This window comes from Fringilla coelebs, assembly GCF_963513975.1.
Source record: "Fringilla coelebs genome assembly, chromosome: 5".
Taxonomy (NCBI): domain Eukaryota; kingdom Metazoa; phylum Chordata; class Aves; order Passeriformes; family Fringillidae; genus Fringilla; species Fringilla coelebs.
Window position 1 is genome coordinate 24,073,392 of NC_140033.1, and position 21,141 is coordinate 24,094,532.

The 21,141-nt window shown below is 35.3% G+C and overlaps 1 protein-coding gene across 4 annotated transcripts in view; it reads left to right on the forward strand.

Moving 5' to 3' along the window:
- CTTNBP2 (cortactin binding protein 2) overlaps positions 1-21,141 on the forward strand; it is a 76,445-nt gene that overhangs the window by 18,447 nt on the left and 36,857 nt on the right. For all 4 annotated transcript variants that reach the window (XR_014616197.1, XM_084206707.1, XM_084206705.1 and 1 more), the window contains exons 3-4: positions 9,907-10,131; positions 14,845-16,492. Coding sequence is in view for 3 of the 4 variants with exons in the window: in XM_084206707.1 (XP_084062833.1) it covers positions 9,907-10,131; positions 14,845-16,492 (1,873 nt within the window). In the remaining variant the exon portion in view is untranslated. The remainder of the gene's footprint in view (positions 1-9,906; positions 10,132-14,844; positions 16,493-21,141) is intronic.

Genomic DNA, 21,141 nt, shown 5'->3' on the forward strand with positions numbered 1-21,141 from the left:
CTGTATTGCTTCACTACTCAGGTGAATACCTCTGTTCCAGGCTCTCCTAAAGCTGGAGAACACAAGTATGAAACTATGAGGCTTGTTTTCTAATGTGAAAACTCTATGGCCTTGCATTGCAAACAGCCTTTTCACTCTTCATTCCAGCAGTGACTGTTAAATTGATCGTAATCTCCTTTTGTTTTTCACATAAGATCTTTATAGCTTTATTGCTGGCAGGCATGAGCCTACCAATTTACCTGAAAGTATTTTGCTGATTTTTTTATTTGGATAATTGTTTTGCTTTTCCCACTTGATTTCTCCCTACCCTTGTTTGCTCTTTCTACATAATCCAACATAACTAGTGAGTAGAGATAGATGCAGACATTATTTGAAATTAATAATAAAATATTACAACATCATGTTAATCTGTTTCTCCATTTCTGTGGTTTATACGAATGTGAATTGTACAAATGTGACTTACCTGAAATGTTGTATCTGTTTTCCATCATTACAACATTGCTGATACTGAGAAACATAACTGGGTCATCTGTTATCTATGTTACATTACATTACCCGAAATCTTCCATTTCTTAGTTCAGGGAACAGACTTTCCCTAGGCCAATAAATAGTACAGGTAATTCACTGATAGCAACACTTAAGTGCAACTGAGTACATAACTTTTTTCCTTGTGTGTCTCTTCATGTTAGCGTTGCTGAAGAAGATTGGTATAAGGTTTGCTCTTGGTTCTTCAAAAAAAAAGTGGTAATTACCTGTAAAAAATAATTGTGAATAAAATAAGAGATTTGATTGCAGTCCTTTTCAACACCTTTGAAAATACACAGCTTCAATTACTTTTGTTGTGCTTGGGTGTACATGTTCCCAGGCATTTCTCCCTCCCACTCCATTTTGATGCTGTTCTGACTGGTGGACAGGTCCTTCCACCTGCTGCTCTCACAGAGAGAGGCATAGGTTTTAGAGACTCTGGCAGTGCAGTAAAATACTCACCACTAGGCCTCTTAATACAGACAGAGTTCCATTTTTATTAATAAATGAAAAATTTGAGAAAATAGAGCAACAGTGATTATGGTGAATTAGCACTGAGGTAGCAAAGTAAAATTTTAGCTACATATTGTGGAAATATAAGCTGTTATGTGGAAATTTTAAAATTGCTAACTGTAATGCTAGTTCTAGCTGAAAAATTGCTTTCAAGTTTTAACAAACAGCATAAAATCCAAAATGTAAAATCCAGGGTTGTTTACTTTAAAATGTGCCTTACTATCAATCAAAATAATTTAGTAAAATGTGCTTGCTCATTTATCTTCTTCGCTATGGGTAGTATCAATAATTAAATTCTTCTTGGAGGTAATACATATTGCTTTCAGTTTATCTTCCAGTGAATATTAAAAATAATTTTAAAACACTGAATTCTCATAATCTACCTAAAATAAATCTATAATGTGAATAGAAGGGACTACTTTAGTTGAAAAGGATATGAACAATGACCATCTAGTCCAGCTGCCTGACCCACACAATAAAGTGTGCTTTCAAGAGCATTTTCCCAAAGCCTCTCAAACACTGACAGGCTTGGGACATTGATCACCTCTCTAGAAAGCCTGTTCCAGTGTTTAACCAGCATCTTAGTAAAGAAATGCTTCCTGATGTCCAGTCTGAACCTCTCCTAGAGCAACTTTGAACCATTCCCGTGTATCTTCTAACTGGATCTCAGGGAGACAGAGTAGCCCCTCCCTCTCCCCTTCCCATCCTGGGGAGGCTGTACAGAGCAATGAGGTCACTCACTCCTTTTCTCCAGATCTGATAGTCTCCGAGTCCTTGCCCCCCCCCCCCACAGGACATTCCTTTCACCAGCTTTGTTGCCCTCCCTCTGGATTCACTCACTTTCACATCCTTCTTAAACTGTGGAGCCCAGAACTGCACACAGCACTCCCAGTGAGGCTCCTCCAAAACTAAATAGGGTGGGATAATCACCCCTTTTGCCCAGCTGGTGCTGATGCTGTGTTTGATCACCCCAGGATGGGGTTTGCCCTCTTGGCTGCCCGGGCACGCACAACTGACTCACGTTTATCCTGCTGGCAGCAGCCCCCTCAGATCTCTCTCTGCAGGGCTGCTCCTGTCCTCAAGAGTTAACAGCACTTCCCAATTTGGTACCATCAGCAGCTTTGCAAATGGTGCATTTGACTCCTACATCCAGATCATTGTTGAATGAATGTGTGGAAGAGAACTGTCCCTAGGACTGAGCCCTGAGGATTACTGCTAATGGCAGTTACCAGCCAGATGTATACTGGCTGATGTACATCTACATCACTACAAGCCTTCTGCCAGTTCTTCACCCAACACACTCTGAACCAACTCATTCCATAGAGTTCTAGAGAACTTGTCCAGAAGGATGCTATGAGGGACAGTACCAAAAGTCTTACTAAAATCCAGGAAAACTACATCCACTGCCTCCCTTCATCTATGAGGTGGTTGACTCTGCACAGAAGGATATGGAACTAGCTAAACAGCTCTTTCCCTTTGTGAAACCACGATGACTCTGCCTGATGATGGCATTGTAAATACATAACTTGCATATTTTTAATTAAAATTGTAAAACTTGGTAATAGTTTAATTGCCATGCAGTAATGTGGGATGGTATCTTCACTGAGATTTTGATAGCTTGAAAATATGAACATCTCAATACTCAAACAGAAAGACTGATTTAGTAAAAGTTTAGTGTTATGTCTTTGGCATGTTTTGTTACTGAGCTGAAGAAGCTTGGTTTTTAACTGCTAAGCATGAAGGTTAAAGTGCTCTATTTTTGTTAGAGATGAAGTCATATTTTCTTTTAACACTTCAGAAGAATTTCTGACAGATTTCCATGCAAAGAATTATGAATTGATTTGCATGAATTTCAGCTATAAATTTGAACATGCAAAAAACTTCTAGATGACAAATGGTTATTTAAAGTAACCAGAGAGCTCAAGTTTCTTCTATCAGCTGACACTCATTATCAGTATGAAAATCTGTATTATTTTCAGAAATAAATGTCTGGGCGGTTAGATAATCAGAGCATCAAACAGTGATATTTCCTGACAAAATATTGGCCTATAATTTTCAAATGTTTAAGCACCAGACAACAAAGCTGTCATAAAATAGGTCTAGTGTAATCTTTATAGGGAATATCTACATGGCTCTTCTCAATCAAAACCAAATGTTGTTTCATGACTTGAAATTTTTCCTCATTTAGAAACTTAGTGCAAGGCCTGAATTTCACCTTTTACATTGTGTAAAGGATCAGAAGAATATTTTATATTCACTGTGCTGTTTTTTTTCTAGTTAGTAACTGATTTTAGCTGTTTAATATGGCATTTTCCTTTTAAAATATGCAAGCTCAAAATAGTGAGTTTTTAGTACACTAAGGGAGAAAATTAATAATGAAGAATTGGAAGTATATGTCTGTCTGTCCTGTCTGTCTGTACTTTTCCTTTCATGGAGGTTTTTGTCAAGTAACAGGGAGGAAAAGAGGGAGGCTGTGCTACTTATCAATATTGTGGTAATAATAATCTGGTGCCATTGGATGATACTCTCCTTTTGTGGAGTTAGACCCCTCAGAAAATTCAGGCTTGATCATTATCTTGGTTGTGAAATTCTACATCAGTACTTGTCAGGATTGTTTAAATGTTACTTAAATGTTTGTCCTTCTGTACACAGAGATCTGAATTAATTGTTTGGCACTTTGTGTTTTTATCAAGTATGCTTTTTTAAGCTGAGAAAAGAGAATTATACAGCTTTTTGCAAAGCACTATAATATTTTGATACTTGCATGAAACAGGAAACCTCCTAAGGATACTCTGAATAGCCTTGTAAAACAACACACAGTCTTTTACTCAGAGCTGTATTTTTACTTTGAAAAATGTTTTTTAAAAGCTTGGATTTAAAGCTATGTGATTCTGAGAGAGAGGCATACTTTGCAAATTATAAATTTTTTTCAAAGTTTTGTGTGTTGTTTTAAATGAGAGAATGATGCAGCTTTTGAATATTAGTTTCATGCTTGGGATAACTTTTATAGGAAAACTTTACATCTCATGCAATTTACTGTAATGCAGCAAATTTCATTTTTGTATTTGCATGCCTTATGACTGTTACGAGATAGTTCTCCAAGATAGGTTTGAATGCCTTCTATGAGTATGTGTGTCTCACATTAAAAATTACTGAGTATGTTTTCTTTTTTTATTAGTACCTCTACCAAATGACTTGACTTCTTTCATGGTCCTGCTCAGTCATCCAAAAAGAGCATGACTTTATAGTACAGAACAAATATGTAGGTCTGTTAGAGCATTATCAGCCTCTATGCTGGTTTTGTTTAACTTGCTGATTGTATCCTCCAATTTCTCAATTCTGCTGTTTTCACTCGTTAAACTAGTGACCTGTTATGATTGTCATTTTTGTCCAGGCTATTTCCATTTTTCCATCCTTAAAATGGACAGACAAGTTTTTTGTCTTATCATACTTGATATTTAACATGGAAACAAACACTTTGAATGTATTGGTAAAGTATTTTTCGTATAGTATGAAGTTCATTAAAATTTAACTCCCTTGCAGATTTTGTATGGGTATGCACCATCACTGTGCTGAAGAAAGGAATTTAGACTGCAGTTAAAATTGTAAGGAGAAGTTGAGCCTCAAATGTTCATTGACAGAAATCATGCTGCAAGATACTAGTCATCAGTCACCGATGTTTACATTTCCATTTTTAATTTTTCCTGTACAATTTTACATGGAAGTAGCATCTTACAATACTTTGAAAACATTCATTTACATCTGTATTTAAAAAAAGACAACTTATAAAAACTAATAAAGCCCCCAAACTAAGCTGTGTGTGAAAATTGCTAGCATTCTTTAAGGACTCATTCTTAACTCATCATAGAAAGGCATGATATCCTCCAGTCTGATATTTTAGAGGTGTATCTGAAAGTACTGCTTATATTGTGAGTATATACTCATTGATAATTTTCTTTTGCTTAATTGAATAGCTACAAAAAAATCACCAAAAGAAACTATATAAAGAAACTACATATTTCACTGAAGAAGATTTATAAACATGCTCTCTTTCAGACATCTTCCTCTTTTAAAAAAATCAATTACCCTTTTAGTTTTATTAGAATGAAGGTCTCAGCCTCATCTTTATCATAATATATAAAATAAGCTTTTACTGCCTCCTCTTCTGTACTGGTTAGTTTTAGAAAACTTTTTACCACTCCCTAATTCATATGTCAAGAGAAAATATTAATATGGACCTGTCAACATCTGTTGAAACAATTATCGTAAATGTAGGAAAGGAAATTAATCAGAACAACAAATGCTCTTGAAAGGAAGGAAATTTTGTTTAAGGGTTCTGGGGCAGCTTTAATTCAGTTCCGTTGTTCCCCAGCAGTGTAGGACATGCAGTCCTATTTTTGATGTTTATCATCAGTTGCTGCATGAAATATTTGGACCTGCTGAGCTCTCTTAACTTGGCAGATAAATGAAGAGGAAACTCTGATATACATAGGGGGGAAAATACTGTATTGACCTTAAAAGCTCTATTGCTTATGTGAATTATGTTGCTAATTATGAAAGCTTATTTCAATGAATGTATGCAACTAATATCAACATAAATTATTGAGGATATAAAACTAATAATGTATCTTATGTGATTAATTTTTTTTTTTGTTTTCATTATTTGGCTTATTTCTTATATCCACTAATTGATCATGTTTCTTTTCCCTAGCTTTATGCTTTTAAGTGTAAGTCCACAGTAATTTGTACACTATTTGAAGACCTCCTAGACCCCTTACATTCTTGTTTCAGTAGCAGGTGGAAAAAGTCTAATTAGACTTCATAGTTCTCCATTTGGTTACTGAAAATAAATTTTTGTTTTTTTCTGGAGTGGAATGCAAGAAACAAATAGTTACAAACCAGTTCTTATACTGGATTTGCAGCTTTACCCACAGGCCATTTTCATTTTGTTCTCTCCCTGCGCACCCCACTGTCCATCTTCATTTGCCAGTCAATAAATGGGGTCAGTGACTGCAAAAAGGTCAGGTTAAGAAGTGGAAAGTTCCATGAGGTAGCTTGCAGATAACTTGAGGTAACTTGAAAAAGATTGGTGCAGGATGAATGAGGTGTCCTGCTGTATGTAGTAGGAGACAGGCTCCCTGAAAGTCATAAAAGAAGCAGTTTATCTTAACAACCTTCAGATTCTTGTTGGCTCCAGACTTAGGAGAAAAAACTTGAGAATAAACCTTCCCCTTGTATTGAATAGCTGCATGATCCCTAGGGATTTTTTAGTACTGATTTTTTATTTTTGAAAATATCCCAGACCTAAAGTTCTGTTTCCCAGGTCATAAAACGTATTGTCTTGATCCAAAGCAAGACGTAAGACTTGTTCTACCAATATTTGACTTTTTTTCCTTCCTCTGAGAACTCATTTTTGTTACTTGACAAGATTGCCAGCATCTATAAGCTAAAATAAATAAATAAATACATGACAGTCCTAGAAGAAATTGCTAATTATGCAGTAATGTAGGTGTAAAGGGGCATAGAGAGATTGTTCAGTTCAATCTTCTTAAAGCAGGAGTAAGGTCAAAGACCATAGATTGAGTTGCAGTTGGCTTTATCCAATCTATCTTGGGAAATCTTCCAATGATAGAAGTTACCTGTTTTCCCTGGGCAACATGTTCTCGTGTTTAGCTGCTCTCAGTGAAAATAATTTGTGTCCAACTCAAATTTGCCTCATTAGATTGTGGGACAAGCATTACTTGTCCTGTCAGCCTGCAGACCTCAAGCACTTTTCTCCCTGATTGTCTCTGTTTCACAGTGGAAAGTCCTACTTCTACTAAGCTTTTCCTTGAAGAGAAGCTGTGTTGTACCTTTTGATCGTTTTTGAAATGATCAAAATGAAAACATTGAAGATATTTTTCAGATCTATTTTTTGGTAGTTCATCCTTGATCTAACAATGTTACAGATCAGGCATAAAAAAACTTTGAAGTTTATTTTTTAAGCAGTAGCTTTAATTTAATCTCCTTGTTTAATGTTTCAGATCTTGCGTAAAAATGTAAGTTTCATATAGATGTGATGTTCTTACTGACTGAATTAAAAAGCAGTTGTAAGTTTAATCTTTTGCTCTATTGCTGTGGTAAATTTCATGCATTAACTGTTTAAAGGGTTTTTGTCCTTGGTTTTATATATTTTGTTTTGATTTGTGTGTGCCTACTGTGACTTTGCATTAGCAGTTACCTGGGAGAGGGTTTAACTCAAATCTTAAGTCACGATTTTGCAAACCACTGATATAGGCTGAAAAATATATCATTTCCCATGGATATCTTATCATACTTCTAAATACTTCCAATCTCAGTCCTTCCGTTAAAAGGTTCATTACTGAGCAAATGAATATGTGCAGAAACCTGAACCTGGTGGGTTATAAATTTATATAGCACCTTTCACAATGCAGTAGTCCTGATGACCTCCTATAGCGGGTGCATATTCTATTTTTGAATTGTTGTGTTTGAAAATGAATTCAGTTAATTATTCACAAATGGTGTTTGAATGTTATTTTCTCTATGTAGTGCTGTGCATTTGAAGTCATATATGAGACACTACTAATGCTGCTTTAACACAACCGCCAAATTACACCGACACTTTTTTAAAGCAGTATGATTTTAGACTGTTCCACAGATAATTACTTTCTTGGAAAACAGATACTGTGATGTTGCTACTAACTCCTATGACTTGAAATTCAGTGAAGAAAGACAATATAAGAGAAAAAAATTCTGATTCTAACATTTCTATTTCTCCCATCTGATGTACTTTACTGATTTGCAAAGGGACAGAAGTATTATTTAGAGGCTAGTGGAATCCTGTAAAAATCCTGAAGCCTAGTTTTTCAAAGACTTTTTACAAAGTCTTTCTGTCACTTTGTGCCTAAGTTTTGGGAAAATACTCATCTCCCTTCTACCAAGTTTCTGCTTTGTCTTTTATTTTAGTACCTTCTTTTTAAATCATGTGTTTTCATCCCATGAAATAATCCAATTATTTTATTTTATTTTATTTATAGTCCTTGTATAAAGACACGGGAGCATTTGTTTTAATATACATTTCATTCTCCTTTGAGTTGGAAGCATCTTTAGATGACTTTGCTGTCTATAGTTTGAGAGTTGCCAGTCTGTTTTCCCCTGTGCTTCCTCTGAGATTATGCAGTTACGACTTCAGCCAGTCTGTCAGCCCAAACCATGTGCTGTTTGGGACCTATTGGTTTTTCCACAGTGTTTACCTTCCACATTTTCCTATAGCCACTTTAATTCTGGATTTGATTTTCATTCAGATGGAGCTCATATCTGCTATATAGTTTCATCCTTTTCATGGTTAATGAATCTGAACCCCAGTCATCTTGATATTTTGGCAGGTGCACACTGAAGCTTTTTGCTCTGCTCTATTATTTGTTGTGCATGTTAGAAAACATTTCAAAGAATATATTCATATTACATTTAGTATGTGCCAAGAGGACAGCTGGTCATGGGTCATAGAAAAAAAACAAAAAATACACATTATTTCACTGGCTGGCAATCTCTTTCCATAAAGGCATAGGTTATGCCTTTGCCTCTAGGGTGCATTAGTTATCTTGGCTTCTTCTTTGGATTTAACAATGAGGGCTCTTGGTGGTCTTCTTTTTGGACTTACAGCAGACCTGCTACATCTGTTTTTTCCTTTACTTTGACATCTCACTTTATATAAACTAAGTGGCTTTTAAGTTGTTGATAATTTATATATGGATTGTGCATCTGTCTCTATTTAAATTCTTAACCTGCTTGGATTTATCATCTTGCTTGGCTGATTAGCAATGTTACCCATTTATGGTAAGGCTTTTGGTTTTGATGGTTTCCTTTCCATGAAGGTTGAATTCCTAAGCTACATACTGTCCTGTAACTTCATTATATAGAACCACAAGTTACAAATACAGTCCCTCCTCCTAGTCCTGTAATATTGCCTTTGGACTAGATTTTTTATTTTATAAGTTATAAATTAAGATATTAAAATACTGGAATGATTAGACTAATTGGGGGTTTCTTGCAAGGCACTTCACAAAAAATAACTAGGTTCTATCTAGTATTTTTGTCTCTTCAACCAGTCACTACCTGACTTTGTAAGCCAAACTAGACCTTAGATCTGAGTGAACTCTGTCAGCTTTTTCTGAAGTTATGTTCCAAAGACCTGGCCTTTTAATAAAGATTTTCTATTTATACTATCACAATAAAAAACAAACTAGAAGTATTTGAAGCATCAGAATATGTAGGCACACTTGTTTCTTTTCCAGACAAATTCTCATTATGAGAACATTTCAATTTTGTCGAGAATATATAGAAAAAAGTTGGGCATTCACTAAGGTATGTAATTTATAGTTAGTCTTTGAGGGGTTTTTCTAACATAGTTCTTATGTTCCTCTTTGTTTTCTCATGCCCTGAAATGTGTGTTATCATTCATGAACTTTTCATATGTTAAAATTTTAACTTCAAGCTTCCCAAGTGATGGTCTAACCCATTGGGTAAGTATTTGGTCTACTTCTCCTCTTATTCTTTTTTTTTTTTTTTTTTTTGGCTTATTCTTCAAAACAGAATTTGAACCAAGTTGCAGAGAAATGTTTTTCCCTATTTTTGGATGATTTCTCTTTCTTGACGGTGTTTCTCTGCACTGTGGGTGTTTTTCTGATTTTTTGAGGCATATTTTTCTTCTAGAGGTTGTAAATGAATACCTAAAGAAAATATTTTTTAAAACCTTAAATTACTTATATTGCTTTCCCTGTAGTGTAAGTTTCTTCTATTTGTGGATGTACTTCAAAGAATACATTTTATTTCTCTGTTTTTAGTTTGCTTTCTTTTTTTTTCTGATAGGCCCGGCGCAAAGAGGTTTTTATCCAGGAGCGATATGGAAGATTTAATCTGAGCGACCCGTTTCTGGCTCTTCAGAGAGACTTTGAGGCAGGTGCTGGTGATAAAGAAAAGAAGCCCATATGCATGAACCCTCTGTCCATTTTAGAAGCTGTTATGGCTCACTGCAGGAAAATGCAAGAAAGAATGTCAGCTCAGTTGGCTGCTGCTGAAAACAGGCAAAAGAAGGTATCCTGCTATTGACTTTTTCCTTTTCCCTCTGCTGATTTGTTCTTTCATGTTACATTTTTAATTTGCATCTTTGTCTTGATTAACATTACAAGTGTTAAAATGTTGCCACTTAATTTTCATGTAGGGTGAGGTGCTGGTTTTCTGGTGATATTTTGTATGCACACTTCATTTGTTCTGTGATTTTAGCTCTATTTATGGAAAAAAATTAAATATAACTGGAACAAGTTGATACAGTGGATATATAAGTAGATAGCTCAGTGTGAACTGAGCATCATCACAAGATATTTTTAAACCAATACTGTTGAAGCCTTAAGAGCCTATTTTTATTCTAACCTGAATAAAGTAAATAATTTATTTTATTTTTATATTCAGTGGCTCTATTTCATAAATCAGTAAAAATGTTTTATGCCTCTAAAAATACTTTTAGAACTTTTAGAATATTTAGAACATTTACTGTAAAAAGAAAAAAAAATTGGAACAATTACATTGAAGAAAAAAGTGCCAGATTGGAGATAAAACAATGTCATTTTGAAAGTGAATGTATTTCAACCATATGTAAGCCATACATTTCTTAGACATAGCTAAATATGAATATGTTGGGGAGGGGTTTCTGTGAGGAAAGAGATAAAACAGTCATATGAAGTACTAATCTAGACAAAGTATTTTTGAATAAATAGAAAAAAAATGCTCATTCTCACTGAGTGTAAGATGAATAGAATGTCTTCTACTGCTGTGATACAGGTTTTTGGTGACAGTTTTACACTGACTTCAAAACCCCCAAACAACAAGCAGGCTAAGACAATTGGCATAAAATTGATTTTGGCAATGATTGCTCTTTGGGAAAAAACATGCATGCAAAAGTGCTGGAAGTTGCTGGAAATACAGATTTAAATTAAACATTTATACAGCAAAAATTTTCTGTTACTTTAGCTCTGTTGTTTAGTTTAAGTGTCATTGCTCTGTTAAGGCTTCAGGACAACAGATTAAAAAAAAGATATCACTATGATATGTAGGTCTTCAAACAGTTCAATGAGTAGTGAACTATTATATGTACCTCGCACCTGTTTCTGAGAACTCTTAAGTATTAATTTTCTTTCTCATAATCGTTTTCAGTAAATATAAAAATAGGAAAGGGCAAGCAAGCTTACTTGTTCTGACTGAAAAAGGATATTGGGAGAAACCCTGACACAGTTGCCAGTACAGTAGAATTAGTTTCTTGTTTCAGTGCATGGCCACAAGCCTCTTCTTGTTCCTAAATTCTTCATTTATCTCTGGCTTTTATTATATGGACAGATACATGCACCTAAGATGGGCTCGCATAATAAGACTGTATCTGTGTATTAATGTATAAATTCAGATTTTGTCCCTTTTTTGTCCTTTTGTTTACCAAAGTTTGTATCTGTTTGTACAGGAAAGGATGCTTTCGTCTTTTGCTTCCTAGAGGAATACATGAGCTTTTTTTTCTTTAAATCTTAATTTTAAGTATTTGAAAACAAAATACATGGTGTTGAGCAGCTGTGTGCATGACTGTCTACTGAATTACACCTTCCTCTTCTAAGCTCCATCAGAAATGCTCTTTGTACAAGACACTCTTAAACTCCTTGGGTTTGTGGCAGCAGATGATGTCTCTTTCAAACATCTCCATGCATTCACAACCCTTTCATTCAGTGTTTTACCTTCCCTCCGTTCCACATTTTTCTGTCTGTTCTTCATCTCTCAAATCCTTCTGTTGAAGAGGGTAATGAAGGTGTTTTGAGGGACTTCGAAAAATGTTCAACAAGGTAGGGTGATGCAGAGTAAGAAAAAAAACCAGCCTAGGCAAATGTAACCTAAATACAAGCCAGCTGCTGCCCCTCCCTCCAAGAGTGGTTCCTACTTCCCTAAATGTGTGATGCCTCTGTCTTCGTGTTTGGAATTGGTTCACTGTCCCAATCTAAATAATGAAGTCTGTGTACAGCTGTGTTTGTTTTCTCTGGGTATGACTGAACTTTAAACAGACTCAGAGTGAACTCTTATTCCAGGGGGGACTTGATATCTGTGAATATAATCACCTCTAAAGTATTCTATGAATAAAATTTTCATTTGATCACAAAAAACAATAAAAATATACCAGCATGTAGAAAAATCAAGGAGGTGCACAAAGGACTGTAAGGCTTACCATATACAAACATTTCACTCTCAGATGTCATCTGCTTTGTGTTAAGTCTCCATTCTCTTCCATCTCTTTGAATGCTTTTCTTGGAGCTGCTGTGAAAATTAATTTTGAGTTTTCCTGGGAACACAAAACAGATCATCAAAATGACAGTTCTTGATTTGTTGAGAGTTTGCAGAGGAGTTAGTATTGGGATGCATGCTCAAAGAAAGGCAAGCGTGGGTTGAAAAAGGCCTGTTGGTGTAATTTATTCTAACCTTCTGCTTAAAGCAGATTATTATCGTCATCATCGGTACATCTGGTCATCTGTGAATTTGTCTTGCTTAGTCATGAAAACCCCCAGGAATGGCAATACTGCATATTTCCTGCACTGGTGTCCTTGTGAAGAACTTTTTTCTGAGACTGAGCCTCTCAAAGGGCAAGTTTTCTTTTCTGTAACCTTCTATTAAGGAGCTCCACTTGCCATTGCCAAGATGAATTTTACTCTTGTCATCACTGTAAGGGCCTTTCAGAAGGATGTTGCTGTTAGATTATCTCTCTGTCTGTTTTTCACTAAACTATGCAAGCCAAGTTTCCTCAACATTTTTTACAAGGTATGCTGTCTCTCACCTCTGAAGGGCCTTTGCTGGTTAATTGTTTGTGGAACACTATATTTTTTCTCAGTATTTCAAATCCTTCTTGGACTCATTTCCAGATGTTTATATTACTGATAGGATACAGTGTAATCATATAGTACATTTTGCAAAAATCAGGTTCTAGTTAGTTTGTAAACTCCTAAATAATTGCAGCTAGTTCCAAATCTGTCATCTAAAGGGAAAAATATCATGTAAATATTTAGAGGCTTTTCCCTATTTGAGATGATGCAGCCAAAAGAACAAGAGGGAGGGAGAGAGAGACATAGGAGACAATGTAAAATGAGAAAATAATGCTGCTTTTGTATTTTGAAATCAAATAGAGGATTTACATTTATATTAGGAAGCCGTCCTTTAGATGCAATGCTTACAAATAAGGTATTATAATAGCATGGTAAGCTGATTTCATGGCAGTTAAATGTTAAAATCTGTTCGTAATTATTTGGAGGTAATATAATTTCACATCACTTAATTTATAGTATGAGAAGCTCATCTGAAAACAAAATAGCAGAATAATAAAGTATAGAAAGTTTTACAAAAATTATTTTTGCTATAATATTTATACATCTCCAAGCTTTAGAAATTGTATACATTTCTCATGATCTTTGTACCTATTTTAACAAAGAAAAGAAATGGTGGGATGCTCCCCTTGTTTTGAAATTCAAGTGAATATATGCAAATGCTGTATCCTTTGAAAATGCATTGAAATCATTAAAGAAAAAATAAGGAGGTTTTTGACTTGTAAACTATGCTCGGACCTTCCTAAATACAGTGTCATTGTAATATTTTGTTAATTTAATTTGCAGCTGTATTTCCATTAACAGACTTCAAGAGATATTACTGCTGATATAGTTTGTTTAGCAAGGACTGATAATACCATACCTTATTTTTCATATGTTTAGCACAGTTTTTTGGGGCTCTGGGCAGCCTGGTCTAGTGGAAGGTGTGCCTGCCTGTGGCAGAGTGGTTGGAACTTCAAGGTCCCCTTCCAGTCTAAACCATTCTATAAGTGATACCATTTTTAAGAAAGGGTGGGTGTTGTTTTGTTAAAAGCATTGTGCAAAGTGTCAACCTGGGATTAAGCTCTAAAATGTCAGTGCAGCCCCTATGCTGCTAAACTGGTATTTAAAGTATTTGAAACCAAGATGATGTTTAAAATGTAGGTGTCATTTCTCACAATGATTGCTTTCTCATAGGTTGTTTATAAAATGGTGTATTACCATATTTTTGCAGTGCTTTTCTAGAAGAGGGTCTGTGAATAAAAGCGTAAACAGTAGGTAAAATGAATTAGGTAATGGCTATATGAATAAGGGGAAAAATTATTCATATCTGTTATCTGCATTTTAGTACTAGTAGCTTATACATCACTGATGTCAATGAGACTTTTTACTATTCGTAAGTACTGGAAAATATTTCTCCCTGTGCCAAAAAGTTGTCTTATTTATAAATGTTAAAACAAGATACAGGATACCAGTTATGTTTGATGGACTTAATCTCCTTCAGTTGGAGGAAGAGATAAAACCTAACCCTGTCATTTCTGTCCTCAAAGATTTTTTGCAAAGCTCATCTCTTACTTGTGTGTGGTTCCTTTACTAAGATGACTTAATGTTATGTCTTATGTCAGATTTTTGGGGAGCAGGTAGCTCCATCATTCAGGAATTACAAGCATTTAACCACTTTGGACAGTCTCTCTTGTCAACAGAGGAAATTAAAAGAGTTTACTTAGTTTCTAAATTGCTCTACCGAGATGGCATTCTCTTTCTTTTGCTTGTATAAGATTATATGCACTTGGGTTAGGTATCACAAATCACCTTCCTGGGTTCATTTTAGTCATACTCTCAAAGATTAAAATATCAGTGTCAGGTTAATTCTAGGTTATTTTGAAATGAGAATTTTTAGTGAGAATTATTTTCTGTCTTCTTACAGTTGGAAATGGAAAAATGTCAGTTACAGAGTCTTGAGCTGGAGCACAAAAAGCTGTCTGCTCGCCTTGAAGAAGAACGTGGAAAAAATAAGCATGTAGTATTGATGCTAGTGAAAGAGTGTAAGCAGTTGTCTGGCAGAATTGTAGAAGAAGCCCAGAAACTGGAAGAAGTGATGTCAAAATTTGAAGAGGAAAAGAAAAAGGCTACTGAATTGGAGGAGTTTCTTGCAGCTGAGAAACAAAGGAGTACACAAATGGAAGCTCAAATGGAAAAGCAGCTGTCTGAGTTTGACACAGAGAGAGAGCAGTTGCGTGCCAAACTTCACAAAGAGGAAACACACACCAGTGACCTCAGAGAAGAAAGAGATAAAATGATCAAAATGATTGAGCAATTAAAAAAGGAGAATGAAAGTAAAGCTAATCTTTCTCAGAAGAATAGCGATAGGAGTCTTGTTTCTATTTCGGTTGAAACAGAAGAGCCAAGTTCAAGAACTGTTGCTTGTCAAACAGAGACTGTAATGATGGACAGTAGTGTAGAAAATGCTAAGTTGCCTTTGACTGTCTCTATAAAGCCTTCTACAGTGAGCCCACTAGTGTCTGGCAATACAAAAATGAATGTGTGTACCAATGCAGCATTTGTGAAGCCTGTCATTGATAGGCAATCTTCATCTGGTGAACTTGTCCCTCCCACAGCTCCTGTTCTTGCACAGAATCAAAACAGAATTGAAGAAAATGGACCAAGTACAGGCTTATCTCCTGATTTATCAAGTAGCATTTCCCCTTTTTCAAATAGTAATTCTCTTTGCACCCCTACCACACCAACTGCCACAGCTCAGAATTCCTCTCTCTCTTCGTCTATACCCAGTTTGCATTCACCATCTGCCAACACTACTGGTCATCCAGGCCTAAATCCACGAGTCCAAGCAGCTAGATTTAGATTTCAGGCAAATACAAATGATCAAGACCAAAATGGAAACACAACCCAAAGCCCACCCTCAAGGGATGTATCCCCTACTAGTCGTGACAACCTTGTTGCCAAACAGGCAGCTCGGAATACTGTTACCCAAGCTCTTTCAAGATTTACAGGCCCTCAGAGTGGCCCTCCATCACGGCCAGGGACATCACATTCAGGAGAAGCTGGCACTTACACCCCGGTTGGTAAAATTACTTTAAAGACTCCAAGTGTATCAAGAATTGACAGAGGAAACCCTCCACCTATTCCACCTAAAAAACCAGGGCTTTCACAAGCTCCTTCTCCACCACACCCACAGCTTAAAGTTTTAATGGATAGTAATCGATCCCCAAATACAAGTGCAAAAACTGACAACAAAACCATGACCTCACCTCTTTCAAGTTCACCACAAGGAATCAGGGTAATAAATGAGGAAATTATTTCTAAGTCCTCACCTCAGCTGCCACCAAAACCTGCTATAGATTTATCTGTGGCACCTGCAGGCTGTGCCATACCAGCCATAGCCTCATCTCAGGTGGGTGCCTGGCCTTCCCACTTTCCTGGACTGAACCAACCTGCATGTTCAGAAAATTCCTTTGTCATTCCCACCACCATTGCCTGTAGCTCCTCCATAAACCCTGTTAGTGCTTCATCCTGTAGACCATGTGATTCAGACAGCCTCCTGGTAACAGCATCAGGTAAAGGGATTGATATGCTACAAACTGTCTCCCTCAAAAATAATGTTTTGGTTTCCTTATATGTCTTGTTTGCTTTATTTATCTTGTAACTTTTTCTTTCTTACTTTCTAAAAGCTAAAATTTTTGTTTGTATTTTTGCCATATTCTTGGGATATGGGAATTCTTTTGCTGATTTAGTAATGTTACAAATAAGTTTGCTTCCTCAAGGAAGTCTCCATATAGAAGGCTTTTTTTAAAGAGGACTAATGTTGAAAGTGAGCTGCAGATTAAAGTGTATTAAACAAATTCCTTTAAATTTTTTAAATTTTATTTTTTGGTTAATGCTAGTATTTTGGCCTTCAAAACGCTTTCTCAGTCTGAAATGATGTTTTGAATATTACCTCTTCAGGGGATTTTCTGTGGAATATGTATTTCAATTCTGTGTGAATCTTTAAAGAATAGGGGGTAGCTGGGGCTATGGTATTCTACTATGGCAGTAGATGGTTGCATATTAAGACATGTAATTGCCTGTATAACAGTGCACTTTCCTATATATCACTACACGCCTATAGAATATGTTTCTTTTTTATTTCTGTTTTTCTATAGTTCTTTTTTTGGTTGTAGGCTTTGTTAATATTCATGCATGGCGTCTCACAGGTTTACTTTAACAGATTTGGGAACAAGTTTGCTGTTGGAAAGTTAAAATCTAACAACTGATAATCTTAAGTCTGGAGTCAATGTGTCTATCTACTACTCATGTTTTGGTGGGGACTTACTGGTGTGTCTAATGTGCCACCAGCTTCAGGGAATCTTCTTGGTGGCCTTAAAGTGAACAAAGACAATACTGATCTACGTTTCAGTGAACTGTAGATCTCCTATAAAGCTTTTTATCAACGTATTTCCCTGGTGGGATCACTAGAACACTATGTAGAAGCTCCTCTTTAGCTTGACTTGCACTGCAGTGAAAAAAAAAGAATATTCCATTCTGGAACACTTTAGACCTTCATCAGCATTGAAGAATGTTTGAATTGTCTCAAACTTTCAACAGCTAGTTCAGTTATGGTACTGCAGTCCCTCGTAACTCTAGTCCCTGCATCATCATCTGTAGGGCATAAAAGCCCTACACTGCTGATCTGCTTCCAACAGATAACCAACCACTTTCTCTTGGTAGCTGCACCACTAGCTAATAAGTCAGGTGAACTTAAGCACCAGTCCTGGGGAAGCCACTCCAAAAACAGTGTGTGGCAAAATTGTGTGAGGAGATTCCAAGTTTCCTGTTAGTAAGCAATTTTTATTCTCATTCCACTTCATTGAAGACTTTTTACATGTATCAGGAGTAACCTAGTCACCCTTTTAACATTTGGTTGTCGCACCATACTGTCAGAATCCTCTCTCCTTTCTGAACTGTGCCATAAAAGAAGGAGCTCAGAAATCTTATACTTCTGTTTGTCTACTGCTCCTCAGAGTCAACAATTCTGGGATTTGATGACTGCCTATTAGTTTGCTGTTTTTCATATGGATGTCCTGAATTTTCATCTTAAATTCATATTCCAAGATGAGTCTGATTGCCATGTCAGATAGATTATTAGTCTTCCAATATTTCAAATATTTTCCAAACTTAATTTGCCTTTAAGTGCTATTATGGTCCATAACAGAACTTTAACATTCTTAAAAAAAAATTTTAGATTTTATGAACATAGAACAAATTACTGGAAAAGTCAGCTTCCAAGTGACTAGTTTTTCTAAGCAAGAGATTGTATTCCATAAATCCTATCATCATGAATTAGGTGTATGTAACAGTTAGTATTACATTATTTATCTGCTATTTGGTAATCACTTAAGATAGTTATTGATTATTCTTTAGAAAAATAAATCTCATACCTTAAAAATGAAATTACCAGTGCTTTTCTTCATAATTTCATGGTTTGATTTTGCTTTAGTTCATACTTTGAGGTATTAACTTTTTTCTTAGGAGAACAGTAATTCTTTTCAATCAGACTGCCCCTAAATACTTAGTTTGTGTTTCTTATGTGTGACCATTTTCAGAGAAAATTCTCAAAGAGAGGACTTTTTGTCAAAAATTGTTAGATTTTTTTCATTTTTAAGGTTGCTTTCTTTCTCTAACTCCCGTCACTTTTTTTGAGGAGGCATGGAAATATCTGTTGATTTAATTCCATTATCCTTGCTCTGAACATTTCATCTTAGTACTTTTTAAGTGACACTGTTTTTCAGGAATATTTGCAATTGCAGATGGGAAACATGATCCAAAGTTCGCTAAGATTGCTTAAACTCTACTTTGCTGTATGCAATTTTATTGTTTTTTATTTTATTTATATAGAGATATTATTTTATTATCTCCTTTACTGGCTGCATACAGGCTCAAAGAACCTTAATAACTTTATCTGTAATATTCACATAAATATTCAGGAGGTTATTTGTGTTCTACCCAAAATAATGCTTATATTTTATTGCACTTATTGTTAAATCTCATTTTCTTTGTGTTTTTAAGGGAATTTAATCTATTTTGGCCAAGTGTTCTAGCAAACTGCAGAACTAACTAAATTTAGAGCAACGGATATTATGCAAGTATGGAAAACATTTCCTTCAAAATTATATGCTAAGAAAAAATTAGATTTTATTAATGTATATGGAAATAGGAAGATAAACCAAATTTAATAACACTGGTTTTGTTAAGATAATGTGGTCAGTAATACCTGCATTCATGCCACTTATTCCCTTTTTCAACATCTTTTCTTGAGGTGAGAAACATCTAACAAACTACAAGTACTGCCAAAACCTCCTTTCCATATCTGCATTTGTATGTCCTCTAGGCATAGAATCAGTTAGTTTTATTAATGATCTGATTGATTTTAATATGCTTTATTTACTTTTTTTCAGAAAATGTTTAGAATTTCAATTTTGATTCAGTTAAAGCAGAACATGGTTAAATCTTATTCATTTTATTTTATAGTAAGTAGTGAGCTTCAATCAGAATTCTTTAATATTTTTAAGAACTGTGACAAAAAAATTTAATATATTGAAGGACATTGACAGAATCCTTCATTTTTATACTTTTTTGTTTGTCAGTAAATTCATGCTTCTTGCTTCTTACCGTAGAGTCAGGAGGATTGATAATAACCTAATCAGTATTACATTTCTAAATTTTAATAGAGTTTCCTAGTGAGCTCAGATTGATTTAGGAACATATCAACAGCCTGATTTTCAGTAAGGGAGTGTCTTGGTTCTAAGAAAAGGAACTCTTCAGAGCAAACTTTAAATGGGAGCTCTGATCCCTGTCACTAAGGCATTCTGCTAAATAATGTGATTGTCTCTTCTTCTAGAGATGGCTATTGTACCACATGTTGCTTTTTTCATCCCTGCTAGGAAAAGACATGGGCCTTCATCATTAATGTTAACCAGACTGCACATAGAGACATTACAATGAACATTTATGGCCTGATTCAAAATCTGTGGCAGTGTTTTCATTAACTTCAGCAGCCTTTGAATCAGTGCCAAAATGCTTCTGCTCTGTTTGGATTTCTGCAGTTCAATGGCTGTAAGACTTCAAAATGGAAACAAATGTAGGCGTTTGGATTACCATATCCCTGGGATTTCTGCTTTCACTTTCTTCTTACTTTTTGCTTTCTGTGTCACTCTTGAATGAAATATTTTTTTTTTATTTTTGCTCATTTCTATAACGATTGATTTATTCTCTCTTTACAATTGGCTGTGAAGATGAAAGTGTGTGTGGCGGGGGGGGGGGGGGGGGGGGGGTGAAGGACTGATCTAGGCTCTGAAATTAACCATCTCACATTCTGAAGCTGATGCCAGAAGCTGTTTTTGTCTGTCCCTCTGCCCTTCATCACTGCATACCCTACAAGCTTTCACAGATGCTTCACATTTCCTAACTTTTTGAGTCTGTAATGGTGTCCCTTATTTATTATCTTCTAATGTTGGTGCATTTTTAGTGGATGAATTGAATTTTATTTATTACTGCTTCACATTGATAATAGAATGTAAAGTTATATTGATGTTATTACTTATTTTTCTATCTTTATCAGTAGAAGGTTTTCATTTAATGCTAGCCTAGTATAATTAATTTCATCACTGAATTGCCACAACATATTTTTCTTTTCAAGGAGCTGAAATGAAAATTAAGATGTGACATTAAAAAATTCCTTTCATTTTGGCATTTCTCTTTTAAGGGTGCCTCAAGAGCAAGCAAACAAACAAGCTAATAAACTACATCAAAAATTGCATTTTTTTAAAAAGGAAAGGAAACCCAAAAACTATTCATATTACCAAAATTCCAGTGTTATTTGGATAAACAATTTTAGCAATGCTAGTTCCACCTTGACAATACCCACTATCAGTTAACTACCACAAGAAGACAGTAAAAACTGTAGAAGTACTACTTCAGAAATGTTAATATATGTATAGCAACAGCTGCAGCACAGTTAGTTTCAAAGAATAACAAAAGGCTGGAAAACTAAAACCACTTTCACAATGGGAAGGAATACTACAAGTTTTTGTTTGCACCTTAGGGAATTCTGTAAGAGTTAACTGTTCTCAAATGGTGGAAGTTGAAGATAATGTAATTTTTGCCACTTAAAGGATACAATTTACTGTGTATATTGCTTTTTTTTTTAATAAACTTCAGAAACCCTCAA